The sequence below is a fragment of the Odontesthes bonariensis genome, chromosome 22 (genome assembly GCF_027942865.1).
Source record: "Odontesthes bonariensis isolate fOdoBon6 chromosome 22, fOdoBon6.hap1, whole genome shotgun sequence".
Classification (NCBI taxonomy): Eukaryota; Metazoa; Chordata; class Actinopteri; order Atheriniformes; family Atherinopsidae; genus Odontesthes; species Odontesthes bonariensis.
Genome location: NC_134527.1, coordinates 32,929,159 through 32,953,531, shown reverse-complemented (window position 1 = coordinate 32,953,531; position 24,373 = coordinate 32,929,159). Strand labels below are relative to the sequence as shown.

Below are 24,373 nucleotides of genomic sequence, written 5' to 3'. Positions count from 1 at the left end.
CGCCTTACCTGATGAAGAGCTACATCAGTGACCCAGTAATTATTGTCCTTGTCTGTAGTTATTCCATGAGGCAAATAAAACCTGCCAAATTAGAAAGAAATGCATCTTTAAAGTGGTTCTGCTGAATAGAAAAACATGTTTTCTTTCACACCAAATAAAACTACAGCACTCTTACATGTTTCTGCCAGAGGCCTTCAGGATTCTGCCTTTGACGGGGTCCACAACCAGAATAGTGGACTGCTGGATAGGCCCAAGAGACCTCTGCTGGTATTGAGCCTGACTGTTAAAAGAGCTGAAAACCCAAAAGAGGGTGGAGTTCCTTCAGTCATTCAACAGTCATCCGTGTGACATGAAATGCAATGATAGCAGCCCACAGTGAGTAGTGGCCAAAATACTGAAGGAGAGACAAAATGCTTCCCTCAACTCATTTGGAACTTTTTGAATTATTGACAAAATTGTGACTCCTTAAATGAAGTTAGATTGAATTTAATCGAATTTATGACTAAATAAAATGGCCAATATTGTTATTTGCCAACTAATTGTATTTGTCATAATGTGTTGAATGCAATTCTTATGGTGGTTTTGTGGTACAAATAACATGCTGCTGAAGTCAGATGTAAAGAGCAATGCCCAGTAACAGAGATACAAAAGAGCTAGCTACTCTCAAAGCATGAGTCATTACTGAAGTAATTGGGTCCTTAAGACCTGGGAAGATAATTGGCTAATGTCAGTGAAGACATTCAGATCTATCTTGGCACGAGGCTTGAAAGAAACGTGTTTTGTGTGTCAGAACAACTGGGGCTTGAAGTAGATCTACCACTGATATGCCTATGAGCTGGGCAGGTAGGCAGAAACGGGTGAAATTGGAATAAGGGAGAGGTGGCATTGCTGAATTTGCCCCTCGGTACCAACGGTACCATGACTCAGCTGATTCCACAGCACTGACTTGATGTGTGTTAGCACAGGCTCGGCAGCCTCTGATTGCCACATATGAAATACCAAAAAGGATCAGCAACGGGTAAATGAGGATGTCTTTTTTTCAATTAAAATGAACCACAAATTAAATCAATCAATTAAAATTCAGTCAACAAACCACAACCTGTGTGAGAAAAAGGCTAATGTGAGATTTGATCCAGATGTGACAGAGTTGATGCTAATAAACAAGTTATATTACAAACAATATCAGTTTTGGTTTTCAGTAGGACCTGTATCAGAAGATGGACATGCAATGGGTGGAATCAGCTTACCCAAGCCCCCAGCGATGTTCCCCTCTGTGAAAAATGACCAGGTTAGAATCAGAGTCCAGCGCCAGCCCTGACACCTGACCCAGCTGGAGAGAGTTCTTTGGCCAAGTTGAGACTTGCTCCAAATGGTAGTCTACACCAGACATACAGATCAGTCAATAAGTTAGGGTATTCTAAATGTAGTGTCATTAAAAGGTATTTGGTGACTGTTTCAGAGGAACTAGCTCCTATATGATTTTCTTGTCACTCTAAAAAGGGGAATGTTGCCTGCTTCATGGTCCCAAACAAACCTTTAGTGATTTCTTATTACCTATCACCAAGTACCTAAATTGCGTCTCTGCATGAAAAACGGCTTACATCAGATCTGACAGTGAACATCAGTTTTTTTTTTGTTCAATTCAATTCTATTCAATTATTTTATATATTGTTTTTTATAGTGTTGATATCGTGTTTTTTTAAGGTGCTGCACTGCTGCTGGAGCCTTAATTTCCCAGAGGGAATCTCCCGAGGGATCAATACATTTCTATCTATCCATCCATCTATCTATCTATCTATCTATCTATCTATCTATCTATCTATCTATCTATCTATCTATCACTTTATTCATCTCTAAAGGTGAATAATATAGCAGCAGTATAAATTGTTATTAAAAAATGCTACATAGATAAAACAATTAAAATAAAACAATCAAGCAGAAAGAGGTGTGGTAGATATCTTCAGAGATCAACATCAATGGATGGGGTGTTGATTTTGTAACTTAGCAACAACTTAGTTGATTATCAAACCATTTTCATATCATTATCAGACACAGTGTCAGGCCTGTAGTTGTCCATGTAGTACTTATTCCCATTTTTGAAAAGAGGTATGACCCTTTGCGACTTTCATGTTGTCAGGAATAACAACCCTCTTAAAAGATTGACTGCATTTCTATGTCAGAGGTGTTGCTATAGATTCGATGACATATTTTATAACTTCCATATCAACAGGCAATTTATATCAGCTGATTTTTTTCTTTTTAAACTTAAAAATTATTTTGAGGATGTTTGTTTAAAGTACTCCATGAAGATCATGTTAGCATTAATGAATCAACTCCCTCCGACTGTTAAAATGTTCACTTTCCTGGAACCACAGGCAGAGGAGGACTTTTCTAGGACTTTGCCTAAGAATGGCAGGTTTGATATGGGCCGGTAGTTGTTCAGTACTGTGGCATCAAGACTGCTCTTGTTTAGAAGAGGCTTAATGACAGCGGTTTTTAAGGCCTTTGGAAATGTTCCAGTCTGGAGTGAGATGTTGACTAGATGATCGAGTTGTGGTAACAAACTGCTCAGCACAGACTTTAGGAATCTAGTGGGCAACTCATCAAGGCAGCACGTTGATGAACTCAGACTGCAGATGATCTCTTCGACTGTTTTGTCAGTAACAGGTGTGAAATGTGTCAGCTCTAGGTGTCCAGCTGGCTGCAGAGTAGTTAGTTGTGTTTTGGAGATTATTGCATTTTTAATGCCTTGAACTTAGTCATTAAAGAATATTGCAAACTCATCAAACTTGGATGTAGAAATGAGTTCTAAAGGCAGTGAAACTGGAGGGTTTGTTAATCTGTTTACTGTAGCAAACAGGACACGAGAGTTGTTACTGCAGTTTTTGATGATTTCAGAAAAATAACTCTCCCTCGTTCTACACAAAGTCTGGTTGAACACGCATAGCTTTTCTTTGTAAGTCTCATAATGAACCTGGAGCTTTGACTCGGTTCTCCGGCACTCCCTTTTCTGTGCCCTGACCGACTCTTCTTTCCTCCATGGCGCCCTTTGCCTACTAAAGAACTTGTTGCTCTAGTGTATGTAGCTCCACTGGCGGTGCATCCATACCATGTTGGACCCCAGTTACAGCTCTTGCATAGCTGTGATGTTTGAAAACCAGGACACAAATAAGACGTTCATCACCTCAGGAGTACTGCTTTGGGTCATCAATCCTGTGTTCCAGCAGTTTACTCCTTGGACTAATTTGGCTAATCTTACCCTTTAGCTCATGCACCTCGTCCATTAAACCTATGAAATGTATTTTACTGATCTCCTCAAACAAGAAATTGAAGATTTTCTTTCATATCTACCAGTTCCTCTGCCAGCTTTTTTAGATGGTACAGAGTATCAAACCAAATATATTCTGGGAAAAGTTCTCTGTTGCCAATCACAGATGTGATAAGGCCATCTTGTCTCCAATTTTGAGAAGCACAATCAATTGCTCCAACATACGTAAAACATTGTATCAACCAACATAACACTGAAACCAAACCAGTGTTGAAAATGATTTTTAAAGATCTGTGTTTTCACAGACTAAAAAGTGTGTGCACAAATGACCTTGTGCACCTTTGGTTATTTGTACAACTCAACAGTAGTTTTGTGGCCATATATGTAATTTTATTGTCACAGTCTGTGAGAGTCATTCATTCTGCAGCTTTGTGTAGTTCATTAAGCTTATAGTCTCTGAACTCACCCTGATCCAAAACCATCTTCACTTTGTTGGTATCCAGGAGCAATCTGTCATCTTAACAGAGGAAAAATAAAAATAAAATTTTATATCCACACACACACACATATATATATATAGATCTATATATCTATATATATAGATATATAGATATATATATCTATATATACACACATACACATATACAGTATAGCTATACACACGTGGACATAATTGTTGGTACCTAATTGTACCCCTCTGTTAAAGGCAGATAAAGCCACAACAGCACTGAAATAACTTGAAATTGATGAAAGTAATAATAAATAAAAAAATTACTGAAAATTAACTGGTGAAAATCAGACGTTGCTTTTGAATTGTGGTTCAACAGAATTATTTTAAAAACCAAACTGAAATGAATCTGTCCTGCACAGAAATGATAGCCCCCATAACTTTATATGTTGTTGCACAACCTTTTGAGGCAATCAAAGGATTTCTGCCCCTGTCAGTGAGACTTCTGCCCCTGTCCTCAGGGATTTTCCCCCACTCCTCGTGAGCAAACTGCTCCAGTTGTCTCAGGTCTGAAGGAGGCCTTCTCCAGGCGGCATGTTTCAACCCTAACCCTAGGCCACTTCAGAACAGTCCAATGCTTTGCTCTTAGCCATTCTTGGGTGTTTTGGCTCTTTATCCTGGTGAAGGACCCCTGACCTGTGACTGAGACCAAGCTTTCTGACACTAGGCAGCACATTTCTCTCCAGAATGCCTTGATAATTCTTGAGATTTCATTGTACCCTGCACAGATTCAGACACTCTGTGCCAGAACATAACCGAGCCTCCTCCATGTTTCACAGTAGGGACAGTGGGCTTTTCTTGCTATGATTCATTTTTGCGTCTGTGAACATAGAGCTGATGTGCCTTGCCAAAAAGCTCCAGTTCTGTCTCATCTGTCCAAAGGACATTCTCCCAGAAGCTTTGTGGCTCGTCAGTCTGACTTTTTTAGGATTTGCTTTCAACAGTGGTGTCCTCCTTGGTTGTCTCCCATGAAGTCCACTTTGGCTCAAACAGCGACGGATGGTGAGATCTGACACCGATGTACCTTGATCTTGGAGTTCACCTTTATTTTCTTTGGAGGTTGTTCTGGACTCTTTGGTTACCATTCGTATAAACCGTCTCTCAATTTTCCTCCTGCGGCCACATCCAGGGAGGTTGGCTACAGTGCCGTGGACCTTAAACTTGTCAATAATATGTGCAGCTGTAGTCACAGCAACATCAAGCTGCTTAGAGATGCTCTTAGAGCCTTTCCCTCTAACATACCTTGGCAATCATTTTCTTTCTAATCTCCTGAGACGACTCTCTCCTTCATTTCCTGTGGTCCATGTTCAGTGTGGTAGACACCATGTGACTACTTGTCATCCTTTGAATAGGCAGACTGACTGACTGACTGACAGTAGAAGACACCTGTGATGCTAATCAGAGGACATACCTTAGTAACATGTCCCTATGGTCAAACCATTCTCAGTCTTTTCTAGGTGTGCCATCATTTTTGTCTAGGCCAGATTCATTCGTTTCTTTTTTCAAATGATTCTGTTGAACCACAATTCAAAAGCACTGTCTGTTTTTCATTGATTCATTTTCAGTAATTTTTTATTTATTATTACTGTTGTCAGTTTCAAGTTATTTCAGTGCTGTTGTGGGTTTATCTTCTTTTTAACAGAGGGGTACCAACAATTTTGTCCATGTGTGTGCAGATATATTCTGGAAATTAGGTTTGTATGTCACCAAAAAAAGATGGCATAAATACAATTAAAAGTTCTGTATGGGTTGAAAAGTAAGACGTACAGCTCTAGTCAAAAGCATGAACACGTAAGTATTCATTTGTAATGAATAGATGTGTCTGGACTTCTGACTGGCTCTGTACATTTCCAAAAACTGAAAACTTTTCCAAAAAAAGTATATAAAAACTGGATTTAAATCTTTTGTTAAAGATGTGATGCATTTGGTACCTGTTGCATGTTCCACATGCATCATATTGTTCATATGACCTGCACTGACAGTGATGGGGACATTTGCCTCAGCTGGAATGTGTCTGAACAGTTCTTTCAAGCCAGTCTCCATGCAGTTCATATAAGGAATGGCATGTTTGTTGTCCATGTAATACATTATGTAGAAGTTGCACATTTCATCATCAGAGGTACCACTGTAGAAAAAGAAAAAAAAAAACAGGCTGAGGATAAACTTGGTTTACCTATCATAGATGTTCATCTGAGTTACATGAATTTACTCTGAACTTAGTCTATAGTTACACATCTTTAGGCCATGTAAAGATAAAAGATCAGTCTGTCCGACAGACTACACTAAGGCTATATGGAATACAGAAAAGTTTCTCTATTTCATCATATCAAACATCCATCCATTGTCCATACCCGCTAAATCCAATTTAAGGTTGTGGGCGGGGCTGGAGCCCAACCCAGTTGTCATTGGGTGAGAGGCAGGGTACACCCTGGACAGATCACCAATCCATCACAGAGACAAATGAGACAAACACGCATCCATGCTCACATTCACTCCTAAGTACAATTTAGAGTAATCAATTAAACTAACATGCATGTTTTTGGGTGTTGGGAGGAAGCCGGAGTACCCGGAGAGAACCCACGCATACATGGGGAGAACATCATAACATCACCATGCTGCAGCATTTGCCATTGAATCGGACCAAGATTGCATGGGAACAGGACCTAGGGCATTCAATTGCACCTGACCGCTGGGACTCGATCCTGAAATCGATCCATAAATCATCACTGTGTGCGAGACACTGCGGAATACAATTTAAAGTGGTCCATAGAGCTCACATGTCAAAGGTCGAACTTGCCAGCATATACTTGGACACCACCCCTACCTGTGATAAATGCAAGTCAGGGGACGCCACTCTTTTCCACATGTACTGGCTGTGCCCTCCATTACAAGATTTTTGGAATGAAGTTTTTCATACTCTTTCAAAAATTCTGAAGCGTAGACTAGATCCAAACCCTATGATTGCTCTGTTTGGTGCTTCTGCGGATGATGTTCCCCAGATGACTTCCATTGAGCACCATGTGATCCCTTTCTCCTTGCTTCTGGCCAGGCGGGCCATTCTGCTTGGATGGAAGGAGACAGCCTCACCCACACACATTCAGTGGCTCCGAGGTGTTATGCACTGTCTAACTCTAGAGAAGGTAAGATTTTCAATTGGAGGCTCGGAGGGTCAATTTTATAAGACCTGGCAATCCTTTCTGACCCATTTCCATGATTCTTACAAAGCATAGATTACAACATGAAAGAGCGAATAACATGAACCCTTGAAATTTGAGTAGAAGAACACACCTAAAGAAAAACACATTCTTTTCTCTTCCACTTATGCCTTTTTCAGCAGGGACTTGGTGTGGCTTTGTTGACAACAAGTCTTGTGTGAAGGTACAGAGGTGGAATGGGTGGTTGAACCTGATCTACCACTGATACGTCTCTGAACTGGCAGAGGAGGCAGTAACCGAGTTGAAACGGGCCTGAAACGCATCAAACTGGCATTACAGAACTCTCGGCTCTAACTAACAGAGCTGTCCTCACTCAGCTGAGTCTGCCACACAGGTTTGATGTGTGGAGGGACACAGTGATACATGGCTGATCAGACTCTCTTTGGCTTGTGTAAATTACGTGGAGGAACAGTGGAGGGTTGATGAAGATGTTCTTTTTTTTGCTTATAAAGTCGATATATAATGGGTATGTAAAAGAGGCTATTGTTGTCTCACACATGATATGTACAGTATCTATAAACTACACTCCAATACAAAGACAGCCCAATTAGTCCAAACGAGTTCATATATTATTCACATTCTATAAGAACCAAGTCTAAATCATAGAGAATTTTAAGGCACCTTTGCATCATACTTCATCAGAAACTCACCGTAAATAAGAATTAGTTGGAGAACTCACCCAATGTATGTTTTGGAGGTTCTTCCCTCACCAGTAAACACACATCTGGCAGCAATGGTGTCACCATACTGCACATTCATTTCTCTGTTAGCAGGATAGAAAGCCTAGAGAGAAGACAGAGTCACTGCTGTGCAATACTATCGTGATTATACATACACACATATGTACATATACATAACACACACACACACACACATACATATATATATATATATATATATATATGTGTATACAGAAATCTAAAGATGTTGACTTGGAGTCTGTGAGTGTACATATTTATGAATATATCGGTCCTTTGTTAAAGAAAATTTAAGAAAACTAATTATCACAAAACTAATTATAAATAAATAACATTTATATGATAAATAGATATGTATATATACACATACTGTATATACATATATATATATATATATATATATATATATATATATATATATATTTTTTTTTCTCTCTCATCAGCATTACTTAAGTTAAGTGAAGAAAGAAATGAGTCAAAACTAGATCTGTAGTTTGTTTAATGTTTAATTAAGTTCCAAATTTTCACAGTTGCAAGTTAGAAATCAAAAGCAAAAAAAAACCAAAACACAAACTTTGGGAAACAATTCTTATAAACTTAAAATGAAGAGGAATGTATGGAAGCAAATCGTAATCAAAATTCAAATTCAAATGCATTATCAGAAATGCTTTTTCATTTTAAGAATGTGGCTGCATTATTTGACTCATAAATAAAATTACTAATCAATCATCCTATTTGCATTTCAATTTTCTTCTTCAAGACTGCTCATTCTTTCACTTAATTCAAATGAAAAGGACAAAGACATTTGAAATTTAATTTTCAAAATATGCCTCAGCAAATAGATACCAAAATTCAATTTGAAATGTAAAAGTTGAAAATTCAAATGCATTATCAGAAATGCTTTTTCATTTTAAGAATGTGGCTGCATTATTTGACTCATAAATAAAATTACTAATCAATCATCCTATTGCATTTCAATTTTCTTCTTCAAGACTGCACATTCTATGCCATAATCAAAAAGAAAACAAAGCGGACATTGCTTTTTCGTTTTCGTGGTCTGCATGCAAAATACTGCCCACAATTCGATAATGAAAAAGCAATCTGAGCGGCGCAGGAGAGTGACGTCACGCCTGCTGACCGTGCTACCCATCATGTAGGCTACGGTAGGGGGCGGTGTGCATATTTGCTGTACAGTTTAGCTGCCCAGGTGGAGTCAAACAATATATCCGATTCTGATGCCCGTGACCGGGTTGAACGGGTCACAGAGAGCTTGGCTGCATACTCTGCCGTCACAGATTCAGAGGTTAGTGCAGCAAGGGCTAGCGCGTCGCGGCTACGACCGGCCATGACTTTCTGGCCGCGGCCATTACTGAGGGAGCAGCCATTAATGAGGCTGAGACAGACGTTGCGAACAGGAGTCGGGGGATTACCTTTCACAGGTAGGATTCAACATGATTATTGGTTGTATTTTGTCAATAGAATATTATTGTACTGTATTTGTGTCTGCCGGCGAAATCGTAGCCAGCAAACGTTAAACTAGGATATGTTTATAGCCGGTGTTATGCCGAGAAGTGCACCCCCTGCTGGTCGTACTTTAAGGAGAGTCTGTGATGGAATGATATGATATAACTACATCATAATTTGTTTACCTAATTGAATTAACGGATGCAAATCTCAATAAGTCCAAATTTGTATATAAAATTAAAATAACCAAATTTCATAGTTTCAGGTTCATTTTTATATCATTTCATCTGGGCTATAATGAGTTGAGATTGTTAATAGAAAATGTATCCAACCGTCTTTCGTGTTGACTACAAAAGTATTAGTCACGGCCCTTACTTTTGAATATATGTCCAATAATATAAAAATAGTTAGGTATAGGAATACTCTAAACTCTACAATTGTCGGATTATCATAATTGTACACGTATTATTAATTTACATGAAGAGATGTGAAAAAAAGATGCACGAATGAAACACCATTGTCAGCTCAATATTATTTTTTTTGGATAAATGTAATAATCCACACCTGAAACGGTTTACGCGCGCTCCGTGAATGGGAATGCACTTCTCGGCAGAACACCTCTGTTCACACGGCTATTAGGCCAACGGAGACTTCATAAATCATATATTCCATAACACAGGCTTAGATTACAACTAACACAAGAATGCTACTTTTGAAATAATGCAAATATTACTGTTATAACATTGACCATCAGATTTTACTCAGGTTTATTAATGACGTTTATTATGCCTGTATTATTCACATGTAATTCTTTCATCCTAACAAAAGTATTTACCTCATGTCTCATACCCACCCCTCAGATTGTCCGACTGAGAGTTGGTGTTATTCCCTCCATCTTGGGCTTACAGGTTCACCTAATAAGAGTAGGTGTATCATCATAAGGCTATTAGCATTCATAAATTGAAATATTATCAATAACAGGGCGGGGTGAAATACTTATCCCTGTGTGTGTGTGTATTTTTATATATTTTAATATTATGCTTCTTCATTTTAGCCAGAAAAGGGCAGGACTACATGTTCTTCCAGAAAAGCTGAAGAGAGCCTGTCTGTGGCCACTCAGGATGACAGCAAGGGCTCGCACATTTTCTGGTGGGGGGGGGGACACACACTAGGGCCAGAACACCAACTACAGGTACCGTACATTAACAGCAGAATGACAGTGTGTGATAGACTGGTCAGTAGGCTATATTTATAAGACACCGATGCCCGTTGTCAGCTGCCGCTGTTTTGGCAGCTCGAGCCTTGTCGTAATTTTGTACTTTGGAACGGATGGAATGAGAATCCAGCTTTGTTAGGACTACCAAGGGCAGGACTACATGTTCTTCCAGAAAAGCTGAAGAGAGCCTGTCTGTGGCCACTCAGGATGACCCAGAAGCTTCAACCTCAAACTCACTAACTCAGCCTAATGATTTGAGTATTTTTTTTTTAAACATCATATCAAAATTACCGTTCTAAATATGTTAAATAGCTACTTCTCAATATTTATACTGGTGGATGTTGTGGACAATGCTTTGTACTACATCGCAGGGTTTGTAGTCCTCCAGATTCTGCAAAAGCTGTCCTGTGGTGTGTGCCATGCAAGCTTGGTCAGAGATGCTGTACCTTCATCATTTCATGATAGCTACCACTTTCTAGCCCTGAAAAACAACGGTGTACTAGTGATTCCATCATGTGGCACAGTGAAGGTGCTGAGGGCTGCAGAGTGGGTGATTCTGCCAAGCTTCAGCAAAGCTGTAAAGACGACGACAGTCACGTACATCATCCGGGAGGAGAACGGAGGATGTTTTTCAGCTTGGGGAACACATTGAGGAGACAAAGTTTGGCATCAACAACCATTATTCCAACTTGTTGTCATTGTTTGTGTCTGTGTTTCTGAAAATAAGGCTCCACCACATTGGCAAACTGACCTCTCTTGACCTGCATAAAAGGGAGCATGAGACAAAAACAAGCTCTGCAAAACACTCCTCTTTCAGGGCTTTTAGCTCATTTTGTTTTGCTTTAGGTTGATACCATTCAAAATATTAAAACTTGTGTATATACAACTACCTTCTTGTACAGTGTTTTTTATATTCGTTATATTTTATTATAGTATTTCTATTTTTCTAGACTAACTCAGAGAGATCCCTGAACAAGTAATGCATGTGTCTTGACTGCGGTTCATGCACAATTGGCAATTTAAAAAACATTGCACCTTGAACCTTGATGCTATGGTCATAACAAAGTTATGCTGTGAAGCCAAAAAAGCAAAAATCAAAGATATTTTCTTACATTGTTTTGGCCTTGTGAAATACTTTATTACAGATTTGATAAAGATGTTACATAAAAATCATAACAGCTGTATAGTGTCTTTATTCCTCTTCAATGATACAAAGCTTGTAGTACATGATTGGAAAATTCGTTAGGTCAACAGCTTGAATGATCTTCAAGCAGTGTGTATACATACGTACTCATTCATTCGTAGGGCACCATAGGCAATCGTCAAATAAATACACATACAAAACAAACATCCTCTACCTTACACTAGAAATATATATATACACATACATATGTATATAACAAAGCTGGATTCTCATTCCATCCGTTCCAAAGTACAAAATTACGACAAGGCTCGAGCTGCCAAAACAGCGGCAGCTGACAACGGGCATCGGTGTCTTATAAATATAGCCTACTGACCAGTCTATCACACACTGTCATTCTGCTGTTAATGTACGGTACCTGTAGTTGGTGTTCTGGCCCTAGTGTGTGTCCCCCCCCCCACCAGAAAATGTGCGAGCCCTTGCTGTCATCCTGAGTGGCCACAGACAGGCTCTCTTCAGCTTTTCTGGAAGAACATGTAGTCCTGCCCTTTTCTGGCTAAAATGAAGAAGCATAATATTAAAATATATAAAAATACACACACACACAGGGATAAGTATTTCACCCCGCCCTGTTATTGATAATATTTCAATTTATGAATGCTAATAGCCTTATGATGATACACCTACTCTTATTAGGTGAACCTGTAAGCCCAAGATGGAGGGAATAACACCAACTCTCAGTCGGACAATCTGAGGGGTGGGTATGAGACATGAGGTAAATACTTTTGTTAGGATGAAAGAATTACATGTGAATAATACAGGCATAATAAACGTCATTAATAAACCTGAGTAAAATCTGATGGTCAATGTTATAACAGTAATATTTGCATTATTTCAAAAGTAGCATTCTTGTGTTAGTTGTAATCTAAGCCTGTGTTATGGAATATATGATTTATGAAGTCTCCGTTGGCCTAATAGCCGTGTGAACAGAGGTGTTCTGCCGAGAAGTGCATTCCCATTCACGGAGCGCGCGTAAACCGTTTCAGGTGTGGATTATTACATTTATCCAAAAAAAATAATATTGAGCTGACAATGATGTTTCATTCGTGCATCTTTTTTTCACATCTCTTCATGTAAATTAATAATACGTGTACAATTATGATAATCCGACAATTGTAGAGTTTAGAGTATTCCTATACCTAACTATTTTTATATTATTGGACATATATTCAAAAGTAAGGGCCGTGACTAATACTTTTGTAGTCAACACGAAAGACGGTTGGATACATTTTCTATTAACAATCTCAACTCATTATAGCCCAGATGAAATGATATAAAAATGAACCTGAAACTATGAAATTTGGTTATTTTAATTTTATATACAAATTTGGACTTATTGAGATTTGCATCCGTTAATTCAATTAGGTAAACAAATTATGATGTAGTTATATCATATCATTCCATCACAGACTCTCCTTAAAGTACGACCAGCAGGGGGTGCACTTCTCGGCATAACACCGGCTATAAACATATCCTAGTTTAACGTTTGCTGGCTACGATTTCGCCGGCAGACACAAATACAGTACAATAATATTCTATTGACAAAATACAACCAATAATCATGTTGAATCCTACCTGTGAAAGGTAATCCCCCGACTCCTGTTCGCAACGTCTGTCTCAGCCTCATTAATGGCTGCTCCCTCAGTAATGGCCGCGGCCAGAAAGTCATGGCCGGTCGTAGCCGCGACGCGCTAGCCCTTGCTGCACTAACCTCTGAATCTGTGACGGCAGAGTATGCAGCCAAGCTCTCTGTGACCCGTTCAACCCGGTCACGGGCATCAGAATCGGATATATTGTTTGACTCCACCTGGGCAGCTAAACTGTACAGCAAATATGCACACCGCCCCCTACCGTAGCCTACATGATGGGTAGCACGGTCAGCAGGCGTGACGTCACTCTCCTGCGCCGCTCAGATTGCTTTTTCATTATCGAATTGTGGGCAGTATTTTGCATGCAGACCACGAAAACGAAAAAGCAATGTCCGCTTTGTTTTCTTTTTGATTATGGCATAGAATGTGCAGTCTTGAAGAAGAAAATTGAAATGCAATAGGATGATTGATTAGTAATTTTATTTATGAGTCAAATAATGCAGCCACATTCTTAAAATGAAAAAGCATTTCTGATAATGCATTTGAATTTTCAACTTTTACATTTCAAATTGAATTTTGGTATCTATTTGCTGAGGCATATTTTGAAAATTAAATTTCAAATGTCTTTGTCCTTTTCATTTGAATTAAGTGAAAGAATGAGCAGTCTAGAAGAAGAAAATTGAAATGCAAATAGGATGATTGATTAGTAATTTTATTTATGAGTCAAATAATGCAGCCACATTCTTAAAATGAAAAAGCATTTCTGATAATGCATTTGAATTTGAATTTTGATTACGATTTGCTTCCATAGGAATGGAGCAACAGTGAAGCTCAGGGTTAATCGAGCTGGTATCCTATATGAGTGTTTATTTCTATATAAACAGAGATGAGATATCCAAGCCAATGATCCTCCCTGGTTGAACTATTCTATTTATTTGAGTAGTATTTGAGAATAAAAGTATTTGAGAATAAAACTTCTCATGATTATCTTTCTATCATGGAGAGTGGAAGCGTGAGCTTGGTTTGATGTTTGTGCTAGCATTTGCTGTCATAGTTGGTAATGTATGCTCTGTCAAAAGCTAATGATGTTCTAAAGGAGTTATGGAATGCAATTTGTATCTGATAAAGGACACTCCCTGTGGAGGGAAACCAGTTATAAGGAAAAGAGCTGTGAATACATGGTATAAAAAATAAAAAAGGTACTACTTCTGTGTGATATTTTGACTAAATCATGTCACAGACACCTGTGGAAAAGAAGGTCAAACTTGTGAGAAAAGGGCAGAATATACACTATATTACCAAAAGTATTGGCTCATCTGCCTTTACACGCATATGAACTTCAGTAACATCCCATTCTTAATCCAAAGGGTTTAATATGACGCTGGCCCACCCTTTGCAGCTATAACAGCTTGAGCTCTTCCTTCCACAAGGTTTAGGAGTGTTTATGGGAGTTTTTGACCATTCTTCCAGAAGCACATTTATGAGGTCACAAATGTTTCATGCAGGCCAGTCAGGTTCTTCTTTACCAAACTGGCTCATCCATGTCTTTATGGACCTTAATTTGTGCACTGGTGCGCAGTCATGTTGGAACAGGAAGGGGCCGTCCCCAAACTGTTTCCACAAAGTTGGAGGATGAAATGGTCCAAAATCTCTTGGTATGAAGCATTCAGAGTTCCTTTCACTGGAACTAAGGGGCCAAGCCCAGCTCCTGAGCAACAACCCCACACCATAATCCCCCCTCCACCAAACTTTACACCTGGCACAATGCAGTCAGACAAGTACTGTTCCCCTGGCAACCGCCAAACCCAGACTCCTCCATCAGATGCCAGATGGAGCAGCGTGATTGGTCCCTCCAGAGAAGGCGTCTCCACTGCTCTAGAGTCCAGTGGCGGCGTACTTTACACCACTGCATCCTACGCTTTCACTGCATGAAAAGTGGGATTTTCGTCAGTATGCGGCACTGTAGCTTGTCGTGAAATTTCAGGTTTACGGCTATTTACGGCAATTTGCAGGCAATGCAGAAAACGGCCGTGAATTGCCGGAAATTGACGTGGGCCTGGCTTGGCAGTCATCCCCCTATGACCCCCCTGCTCCTAATTCTAGGGGAGACTATACAAATGCAAATCAGGGTTGCAGGGGGAGTTTTATCCCAGGTGAGATTTTTCTAAAAGGTAAAATCTCTGGTACAAATAGATCAGGCTAAGTATAGCCTAATTATAGACTCTTACATTTTATCTTGAATTGATTTATTTAATGAAAGTATGCTAGATTAACTACTGTGTATGTCATTAGCAATGGCAAATGTTATGTAAAAAAAGATACACAAAATCAGAATTAGCTTTTTTGGCCAGGTTGGCGTAAACAAACAAGGAATTTGACTCTGGTTAATCTTTGCTCTCAAAGTACAACACTCAACAATAACATAAAAAAGAATAAAAAATACAGAACAGTAAGAATAGAATTAAGGCTACACATAAGAATAAGACGCTATGGGTGGGAATGCAATTGCCTGGAGGGGGAGTGCAGCTGGGAATGTCTGCTTTCTTGTTGTCCCTGTCATCCTAGAGCTCAGCCACTGTGCATAGTGGCATGACTACAGTGACCTTTTCTTTGCTTCAATGAGCACTTCATAAATGCAGGGGTTATGACTCAGACTAAAACTGATGTAACAAATACTGACCACATATGTACTGCATCTAATAATAGTTATTTTAATTTTACTCATATATCCACCTCGCAGGTACGAAAGGCGTTGGCAAACTTGGATTGTAAAAAAATCAGCAGGTCCTGATCAAATTGAACCATTCTTTTATAAAACTGCTGCACTTTTAATTTCTGATGCCATTGCTGCTATTTTTAACCTTAGTTTAACAAGTGGATGTATCCCAGAATCTTGGAAATCAGCTGAAGTGTTGCCACTTCTAAAAGGGGGTGACCCGTCTATCTTAGATAATTATCGACCCATTTCCAGGTTGTCAACCCTAGCTAAAGTGTTTGAATCTCTTGTCAGTGAGCAAATGAAACACTACTTAGCTGAAAACAATATTTTAAGTTCAACTCAATCAGGCTTCAGGCAAGGTCATAGCACTGGAACTGCCGTGACATCTGTTTTAAATGATTTTATTTCTGCCTTGGACACAAAAAAATCATGTTGTGCGCTTTTTGTTGACCTCTCCAAGGCGTTTGATACTGTTGATTTTAAAATACTATTGCATAGACTTAAGGCTATAGGTTTTAGTAGCCCAGTGTTACAATGGTTTTCAAATTATTTAGTTGGCAGAACACAGTGTGTTGCCCTAGAGAACCTTCAATCACCCTTACTTACCATAAAAGCAGGTGTCCCGCAAGGGTCAGTTCTTGGCCCAATCTTGTTTTCTCTGTATATTAATGATATAGATAAGGGCCTAAATCCAGCCAAGGTACATCTATATGCAGATGATACCATTCTATACACTGTTAGTACCTCAGTGCAAGATGCCTTGGATTCTTTACAAACGTCCTTCATATCCATTCAAAATGCATTATTGCAGTTAAAATTAGCACTTAACACAAATAAAACGAAGTATATGATTTTCACACGATCAAGAGCATGTCCTGATGGTAACTTAACAACACTTGATGGTACCTTCCTGGAGCGGGTTATTTCTTACAAATATCTTGGTATTTGGTTAGACCAAAAGCTCACATTTGAAGTGCATATCAATAATCTTTTAAGAAAGCTAAGACCTAAGGTTGGTTTTTATTTTCGTATGAAAAAATGTTTTTCATTTTTAGCAAGAAAAAGGCTGGTCCAGAGTACTTTTCTCTCAGTGTTGGATTATGGTGATACAATTTATATGGATGCACCCTTATGCTTCCTCAAGAAGCTGGACGCAGTTTATCATTCTGCATTGCGATTTGTAACAGGTGCCCCCTCAAGAACTCACCATTGTGTTCTATACTCTAAAGTCCAATGGCCATCTCTGTATTTAAGGCGTAAATTGCATATGTTACTTTTTATTGCTAAGGCATTGTTGGGTAAACTTCCCCATTATATCTGTAATTTATTGACTCTTTGCACTTCATCTTATGGTACACGTTCCTCACAGAAGTTGTTACTTCAGTCTTGCACTCCTCGTACTGAATTAGGGAAGACAGGCTTTTCTTTTTATGCTCCTCACCTATGGAATGAGTTGCAGAATATATTGTGCATGGATTCTCTGCCCTCTTTGGAGACTTTTAAGAGGGAAATTAATGCTGTTTACACAGAGGAATGTCATTGTTTTACATATAACCACATAACCTTGATCTGATGCTATGTTTTATGTAGGCCTAAGTTTATCATTGTTATTTTTTCTCTTAATGTATTTTTTGTAAGTTTATTTTCCTTATTTTATGTTTTGTGTCTGTCTGCGTCTGGAACTGTATGTAAGCTGCCATTTTGACCAGGACTCCCTGGCAGAAGAGACTCTTCGTCTCAATGGGACAATCCTGGCTAAATAAAGGAAAAATAAATAAATAAAAATTTGGTCTTACTTAAATGCACAGTGGATGTATTAACATCCACAATATTAATGAATGCTTTTGGATTTTCTCTCCCAAACTCCATTTTTGAAATAGCGCCTTCTGTGGCCATAATACTATGAATGAGAGAGTTCATAGTTGCAATGTTCACAGAAGCGCCGAGGTCTTTCCTTCCGTCTTGGGACTTCCATCTTTCAACAAACAAGAGTTTCACAGGCACACCTTTTTTATATCATAGACGCGAGCCAGGGCGAGCTTGTCTCGCGAGTCCTTCCGTATAACAATAACCTCGCATGTGATTGGAGGAGCCCGACGAGCCTTCTACTCCTCATCACGTGAGAGGTCATGGCCACGGCTACTTGCACGACTAGCATATAAACAAACATTATCGTACCTAGCTAGTTCTCAGACCTTCATCTCCAGTTCCTGTGGTTTTGCTGCCTTGTCTACACGCTAGTAAGGATTTTTGCTACAATGGCTGGACGGCGTCTCGCATTTAGCTCTCCCGCCCCAACTCCTCTGGTTGAACGCGACCAACTTCCAGCCAGTCCGCAGACCGACCACAAGAAACTGTTGGTTGCCATCAGCGGACTGTCTCGTCAGTTGAGTCTGGTTGCTACTGGCATGAACGAGCAGTTCAGTGCCGTTAACTCCAGGTTGCTGTCCATTGAGGATCGGTTGGTTGCTCTGGAGTCTAAAAACTGTGCGGGAGAGGCTAACCCCAAGAAAAGAAGACGGGTGCACAATCCTAAGATTGCGGTAAGAATATGTTTGATGACTGCTAGCTAAGCTAAACGTACTATAAAACCACGCCTTTGTTGGTAGCCCAAGCTAAAAGTAGCCTTGTAGCCTTGCAAAAGAACAACAGAAGCAGTGTAAGTTTCTTTATTAAAGTGTATTTTTTGTCTTGTAATTTACAGGCCGACTTCACAACTCAGAGACCAATACTAGGCGCTACGATCCGGAGCAAGGGTAAGATTTAAATAATATGCTTTCATTCTTCTGTATAAGGAAATGGACACGTTAATAGATACCGATCTTAACTGTCTAATTTGTTTTCACAGGCTAAACTCTCCTCACAACGAGGCCGTCACCTCTTTTCTGCTAGGAGCTATGTCCGCAAGTCCAGATTTACACAATGCTGATAATGACGAAATTATGTGTAAGTAACTTCTTTTTTTTTTACTGGTTCTCCTTCCTTGCTTGATGTTACTGTGACTTACGTTTGATTTTTATTAATTCCACTCTCATTTAATTGTTTTCCAGCGGCCTGTAATGCTGCGTGTACACCAAGAGCGACCAACGCTACCTGAGCCCCGGAAATCATTATTTCTCTATGGAGGGTGAGCTACCTGGGCTACCAGAGCGGATTCGCCAGTGGCGAAGAGAACTGAGCGACCAGAGCGGATTCCAGCGAATAAACTCAAGCTAACATTATGGTAATGAGCTATGACGCGTTTCGGCGAAAACCAATGACAATCCACAGATTGTAGGGGTCCGACAATCCGCGGAGTTCGCGGAAACAGACGTGTAAACTTTGGTTCCTATCCAAACAATATTCGTTTAATCCTGAGACTGTTGCAATTGCCGTGTCAAGTGCTTCAATACAATAGTGTAGTAACCTCACGCATACCTTTCTCACTGCAATGAAGTTTTATTTCGGATTTATTTCGGATTTTATTTCGAATTTAGTTTACTTTTCACAGCTGCCTCTGCTATTCCTGCTCTTCCCAGTTGTACCTAATGTAGTTTTACATCATTTGTAACGTGATGTATATCTTGTATAACAAATTGTAAATAACACGTTTATTCGTGTCCCTGCCCTCTCTTTCCTCATGTTTTTTTTCGCGGGGGTGCTGCACAGCCGCGGGGCCTTTAAAAATTGAACATTCTAAATGTGACGTCACGAGCTACCAAAGCTACCAAAGCAAATTCTCAAGCGAAGCTTCTCCAGCTACCTCCGCTACCAGGTAGCGTAGGTCGCTCTTGGTGTACACGCAGCATAAGACGTACTATGAAAGCATACGCTGGAGTTTCCTATATAACCAGCCAGGACTTGCAGGGCAGGCGGAAGCTGCGAAGAGTTCAGCTCGGAGTAGGTCGAGAAAAAGAGGGTAAGACTTTTTTGTTGACTATTTTTCAGATGCATTGATAGATGTGTTGTGTCCATACGCAGTGCATAGCACAGTGCTGATTGCCTTTATTTATTTGTTTTTTTACAGCTGTTGGAAGCGAGACAGAGTGTGCTAGTAGCGGCCGAGGAGGAACTCTGGAAGTCCGCTACAGTCGACCTGATGTCCGACGAGGAAGACGGCACTGTTGGCGGGGTGTCTGGATGGATAGTTCGTTCTCCCTCCTTCCGTAGCCAGGACCTCTCCGAACTCTGTACTACGTTGCAGTCACGATTGGAGGGGACTCCAAAGTACAGAGCGACCCACCATAAGCGTCTGCAACACGGCCAGCCCTCGCACAGAACGCCGCCTACTGCTCCGAGGCTGCAGAGCGGCAGTTCACACAGTTGTAGCCAGGATTTTGGGTACTCTTTTGGTACTCTACATGTTGTGTGGGCAGAGCTCTTTCTTTGCATAAACGTGTTTCTGGTAAATGTTCCTTGCCTCAATAAATTCAATCATGTCGTGTAGTAGCCTACATAAGAGAACAATGATATACAGCATAATAGCATATAAATTAAAAAATAAATATATAATAATATAATAAATATATATATATTATAATAATAATAATATATAATTTATTATTGGGGTTTACATTTATGAGCCTGCCTACTGGTAGCTCTGCCAACCAATCACGAGTGATTTTACTTGTTTGAAAAGTAGTGGTTTCATCCAATCCTGAGTAAGGACATTCAGCGCCAGGCGCGCGGTTTCTGCATTCATATGCTAATTAGAGCCGCGAGCATGGTACGTTTCCGACAATTTGTGGCACCGACAAACGCCACGTTCCCAGCCTGTAAATTGTCGTTAACTGCGGAAAATTAGGGAGATTTTCGGGCGTTTACGGGGACGAAAATCCCACTTTTCATGCAGTGTTTGCTTTGCACTTGGTGATGTATGGCTTGGATGCAGTTGCCATGGAAACCCATTCCATGAAGCTCTCTACGCACTGTTCCTGAGCTAATCTGAAGGCCACATGAAGGTTGGAGGTCTGTAGCGACTAACTCTGCAGAAAGTTGGTGACCTCTGAGCACTATGAGCCTCAGCATCCTCTGACCCGCTCTGTCATTTTACGGCTGAGCTGCTGTCGTTCCCAATCGCTTCCACTTTGTTATAACACCACTGACAGCTGAGCTGACGTGGGATATTTAGCAGCGAGGAAACTCCACCACTGGACTTGTTGCACAGGTGGCATCCTATCATGGTACCGTGCTGGAACTCACTGAGCTCCTGAGAGAGAAACATTCTTTCAGATGTTAGTAGAACCAGTCTGCATGCTGAGGTGCTTGGATTTATACACCTGTGGGCATGGAAGTGACTGGAACACCTGAATTTAATTAATTGGATGGGTGAGTGAATACTTTTGGCAATATAGTGTATCTTATTTAAATGCCAACCAAACTTTTATTTCTAAATTGCAATATATCAGGGGTGTCAAACTCATTTTGGTTCAGGGGCCGCATACAACCCATGTGATCTCAAGTGGGCCGCACTAGTAACATTACAAAAAAAACTTAAACCTTAATTTACACCGGAATTGAAGGATGTTAAATGCTGGGGAGTTATAGTTGTAATGAATGCTGCAAAGATTTGTTACACAATGTATTCAGTACCACTTAATTTAAACAAGAGTTTTTATTGTTCTGAACTGTCTTTCACTATGTGTTTGTCGCCCACTAAAACATCAACAGGCAGATGACAGAAAGAAAAAGAGAGAAGAATAGAATCATATGAACACTAATGGCCCATTTTTCCTTTTTAAACTTGTAACAACATGGAAATGTTTACTTATGGTGCCAAAACACAATTCTTGTAATATCTTCTGAATAACTGTAATAACTGCTGAATAACTGTAATAACATCTGAAAATACTCCAAACATGTTGTCTTATTCAAACGGAGCAGTAGGTGGGGTTTGAAGATAAATTGAGTCGTGCGTAAAACTACGTTTAAAAAAAATGGATAATAACTCAGTGCACCCACTTAGGTTGCGCCCCGCGCTCCCCCACTGCTGGCTCCTGACACTTGGCATCTTTTGGCCTTCACCAGAGCATCAATATCAGGTTTCAAATCCTGTGTAGCAACACATTTCACGATGTCATTCAAGTGTGCGTTTGATAATCTTGACCTGTGCTTTGTTTTGTTGACGTTCATAATAGAGAACGCTTGTTCACAAACATAGGTAGTTCCAAACATGGACAAAACCTTTGCAGCCAAGGTTGTTAATCTTGGGTACCCTGGCAAGAGATATTGGTAAAACGTACCTAAGCCCACCGACGCAAATTTCTGCTTTAAATCGGAATCACATTGCAAGTCAATTAACTCAAGTTGAATGTCAGCGGGCATATCAGATGCGCTGACTGTAAATGGCGAGCGAAAAAACGCAAATTCCTTCTCCAGCTCCCCGAAGACCTGAAATCTGCGCTCGAACTCCTGCAGCAGTTCTGTGATTTTATTTTTGTATTCACCCAAATCAGGTTGGCTTGCGCGCATTGCTGCGAGAAGTGGGAAATGAGAGACGTCACCTTTGGAGAGCTGCGTCTCCCACAGTGACAGCTTCAACTTGAAGGCGCATATGCTATCGCAAAACTGTGTGACGACTCTATGGCGACCCTGCAACGTTTTGTTAAGATTGCTCAGGTGCTGTGTAATATCAACCATGAACGCCAGATCCCTCACCCATTCCGGACATTTCAATTCTCCTACTGGCCTGCCCTTCTTCTCCATGAACTGCCCAATTTCCCCCCGTAATTCAAAGAAACGTTTGAGTACGGCACCTCGGCTTAACCACCGCACTTCAGTGTGGTATGGTAAACCAGCCGTAATATCATTATCACTGAGAAAACAGTCAAACTGACGGTGATTTAGACCTCGCGCTCGGATGAAATTCACAGTTTTGACAACCACACTCATGACATGATCCATTTTTAGTGTTTTACAACACAGTGCTTCTTGGTGCAAAATACAATGAAATGTCCAAAAGTCCCGCCCTCCGTTGGCTGCCTGCACCTTCTCCCTGAATTTTGTGGCAACACCTGCCTTTCTCCCGACCATTGAAGGGGCGCCATCAGTGGCCAGACTGACAGCACGGGACCAGTCCACCCCGACTTTATCCAGTGCTGCAACGACAGAGCTGAATATGTCATCAGCTGTTGTTGTGTCCGTCATAGGCACTAACTGAAGAAACTCCTCGGTGACGGTCAAAGTCGCATCAACACCTCGAATAAAAATGCAAAGTTGTGCAACATCTGTGATATCGGTGCTCTCATCAATTGCGACCGAAAATGCAATAAAGGACCGTATTTTGTCCGCCATTTGACTGCCTAAGTCTCGTGAGAGATCTTCAACCCTATCTGCAACTGTATTCCTGGACAGACTAATGTTGGCAAAGGCAGATTTCTTTTCGGGGCATACGACTTCTGCAGCATGCAGTATGCATTTTTTCACCAGTTCACCATCCGAAAATGGTTTGGATGCTTGCACCAACTCGTTTGCAATAAGGTAGCTAGCTTTCACTGCTCCTTCACTGACATCACGGCTGCGAGTAAATGCAGACTGCTGTTTTTTCAGTCCTGCTAATAATTCGTTTATCTTCTCTTTTCTTAATTGTCCCTGCAAATGATGAAACTTTTCCTTGTGTTGAGTCTCATAGTGGCGCCGAATGTTATATTCTTTGAGCACTGCAACCTGTTGATTACATACCAGGCACACTGGCTTTGCATTCACCTCTGTGAATAAATAATACTCTGTCCACTTCTCCTGGAAAGCTCGGCACTCTACATCAACCTTTCTTCTTTTAGATAGCGACATTTTGCTGTGTCACCCCTCACAATTTTGATAGCAAGCAACTTTAACAGCGGCGATGCTCGTGGGAAAGCAGCATCTTTGCCAGGGCTGGGAGCGCTCGCAAAAACATGCTGTTTATTTCTTGATCTCTTGTCATGCCAGGTCTCGCTTTTGCTTTGCTGCCCCCAGTGGCGGAATTGAGCATTTCGGTTATTTCTTCTAAAAAGCATAGCTCGCCACAGGAATGGGCTAGAGATTTGATTTTTTTTCCTAGACACTCATAATTTTTCTCTCTCTACGTCCGGGCCGGATGAAACCCTCTCGCGGGCCGGATCCGGCCCGCGGGCCGTATGTTTGACACCCCTGCAATATATAAACAAATAAATAAATACCTGATCAATTCTAAAAATTGTGGAAACAATTTCTGTGGAAAAAATGATCAATTCACATTGAACATTGGCACTGGAGTAACCAGCTTGTTAGCTCGCAAAAAGTCTGGAACCAAAACGAGAGGCTGACTTGGCTTTGCCGAAAGGTAAGTAGAGAGAGGTGGAAAAAGAACAATTAGGATTGTTAGCATTAGAGTAGTCAGATAGGAGGTCATTTTCAGTCACCTTCAGACTCATTAACATTGCTCAGATTTTTTGGAACAATATCTGCAGATATGCAAACAAAAAACAAAGCTCCTTGCCGAAGCACAATTCAGGAACACAGCAGGTATATGCCATGTAAATCCTGGCCTAGAATGAGTT

The 24,373-nt window shown here is 40.4% G+C and overlaps 2 protein-coding genes and 1 long non-coding RNA gene across 4 annotated transcripts in view; 1 reads left to right on the top strand and 2 right to left on the bottom strand.

The window, feature by feature from the left end:
• The window catches only part of pam (peptidylglycine alpha-amidating monooxygenase), an 89,327-nt gene that overhangs the window by 14,300 nt on the left and 50,654 nt on the right, over nt 1-24,373 (bottom strand). For both annotated transcript variants that reach the window (XM_075456198.1, XM_075456199.1), the window contains exons 12-17: nt 7,671-7,774; nt 5,708-5,901; nt 3,735-3,785; nt 1,248-1,377; nt 176-292; nt 9-81 (exon numbers count right to left, since the gene is read on the bottom strand). In XM_075456198.1, coding sequence (XP_075312313.1) covers nt 9-81; nt 176-292; nt 1,248-1,377; nt 3,735-3,785; nt 5,708-5,901; nt 7,671-7,774 — 669 coding nt within the window. The remainder of the gene's footprint in view (nt 1-8; nt 82-175; nt 293-1,247; nt 1,378-3,734; nt 3,786-5,707; nt 5,902-7,670; nt 7,775-24,373) is intronic.
• Nucleotides 9,443-11,258, top strand: LOC142373140 (uncharacterized). Its single transcript, XR_012768407.1, has 2 exons — nt 9,443-10,076; nt 10,208-11,258. It is a non-coding gene; the product is annotated as an uncharacterized LOC142373140 (long non-coding RNA).
• On the bottom strand, nt 21,146-24,366 carry LOC142373119 (general transcription factor II-I repeat domain-containing protein 2-like). The gene has a single exon (XM_075456200.1). It carries the CDS (start codon nt 23,643-23,645, stop codon nt 21,819-21,821), a length of 1,827 nt encoding a protein of 608 aa, XP_075312315.1. The 5' UTR covers nt 23,646-24,366; the 3' UTR covers nt 21,146-21,818.

Bases quoted from the DNA above. Each gene is read 5' to 3' on its own strand.
- LOC142373119 (XM_075456200.1), bottom strand. From the start codon at position 23,645: ATGTCGCTATCTAAAAGAAGAAAGGTTGATGTAGAGTGCCGAGCTTTC.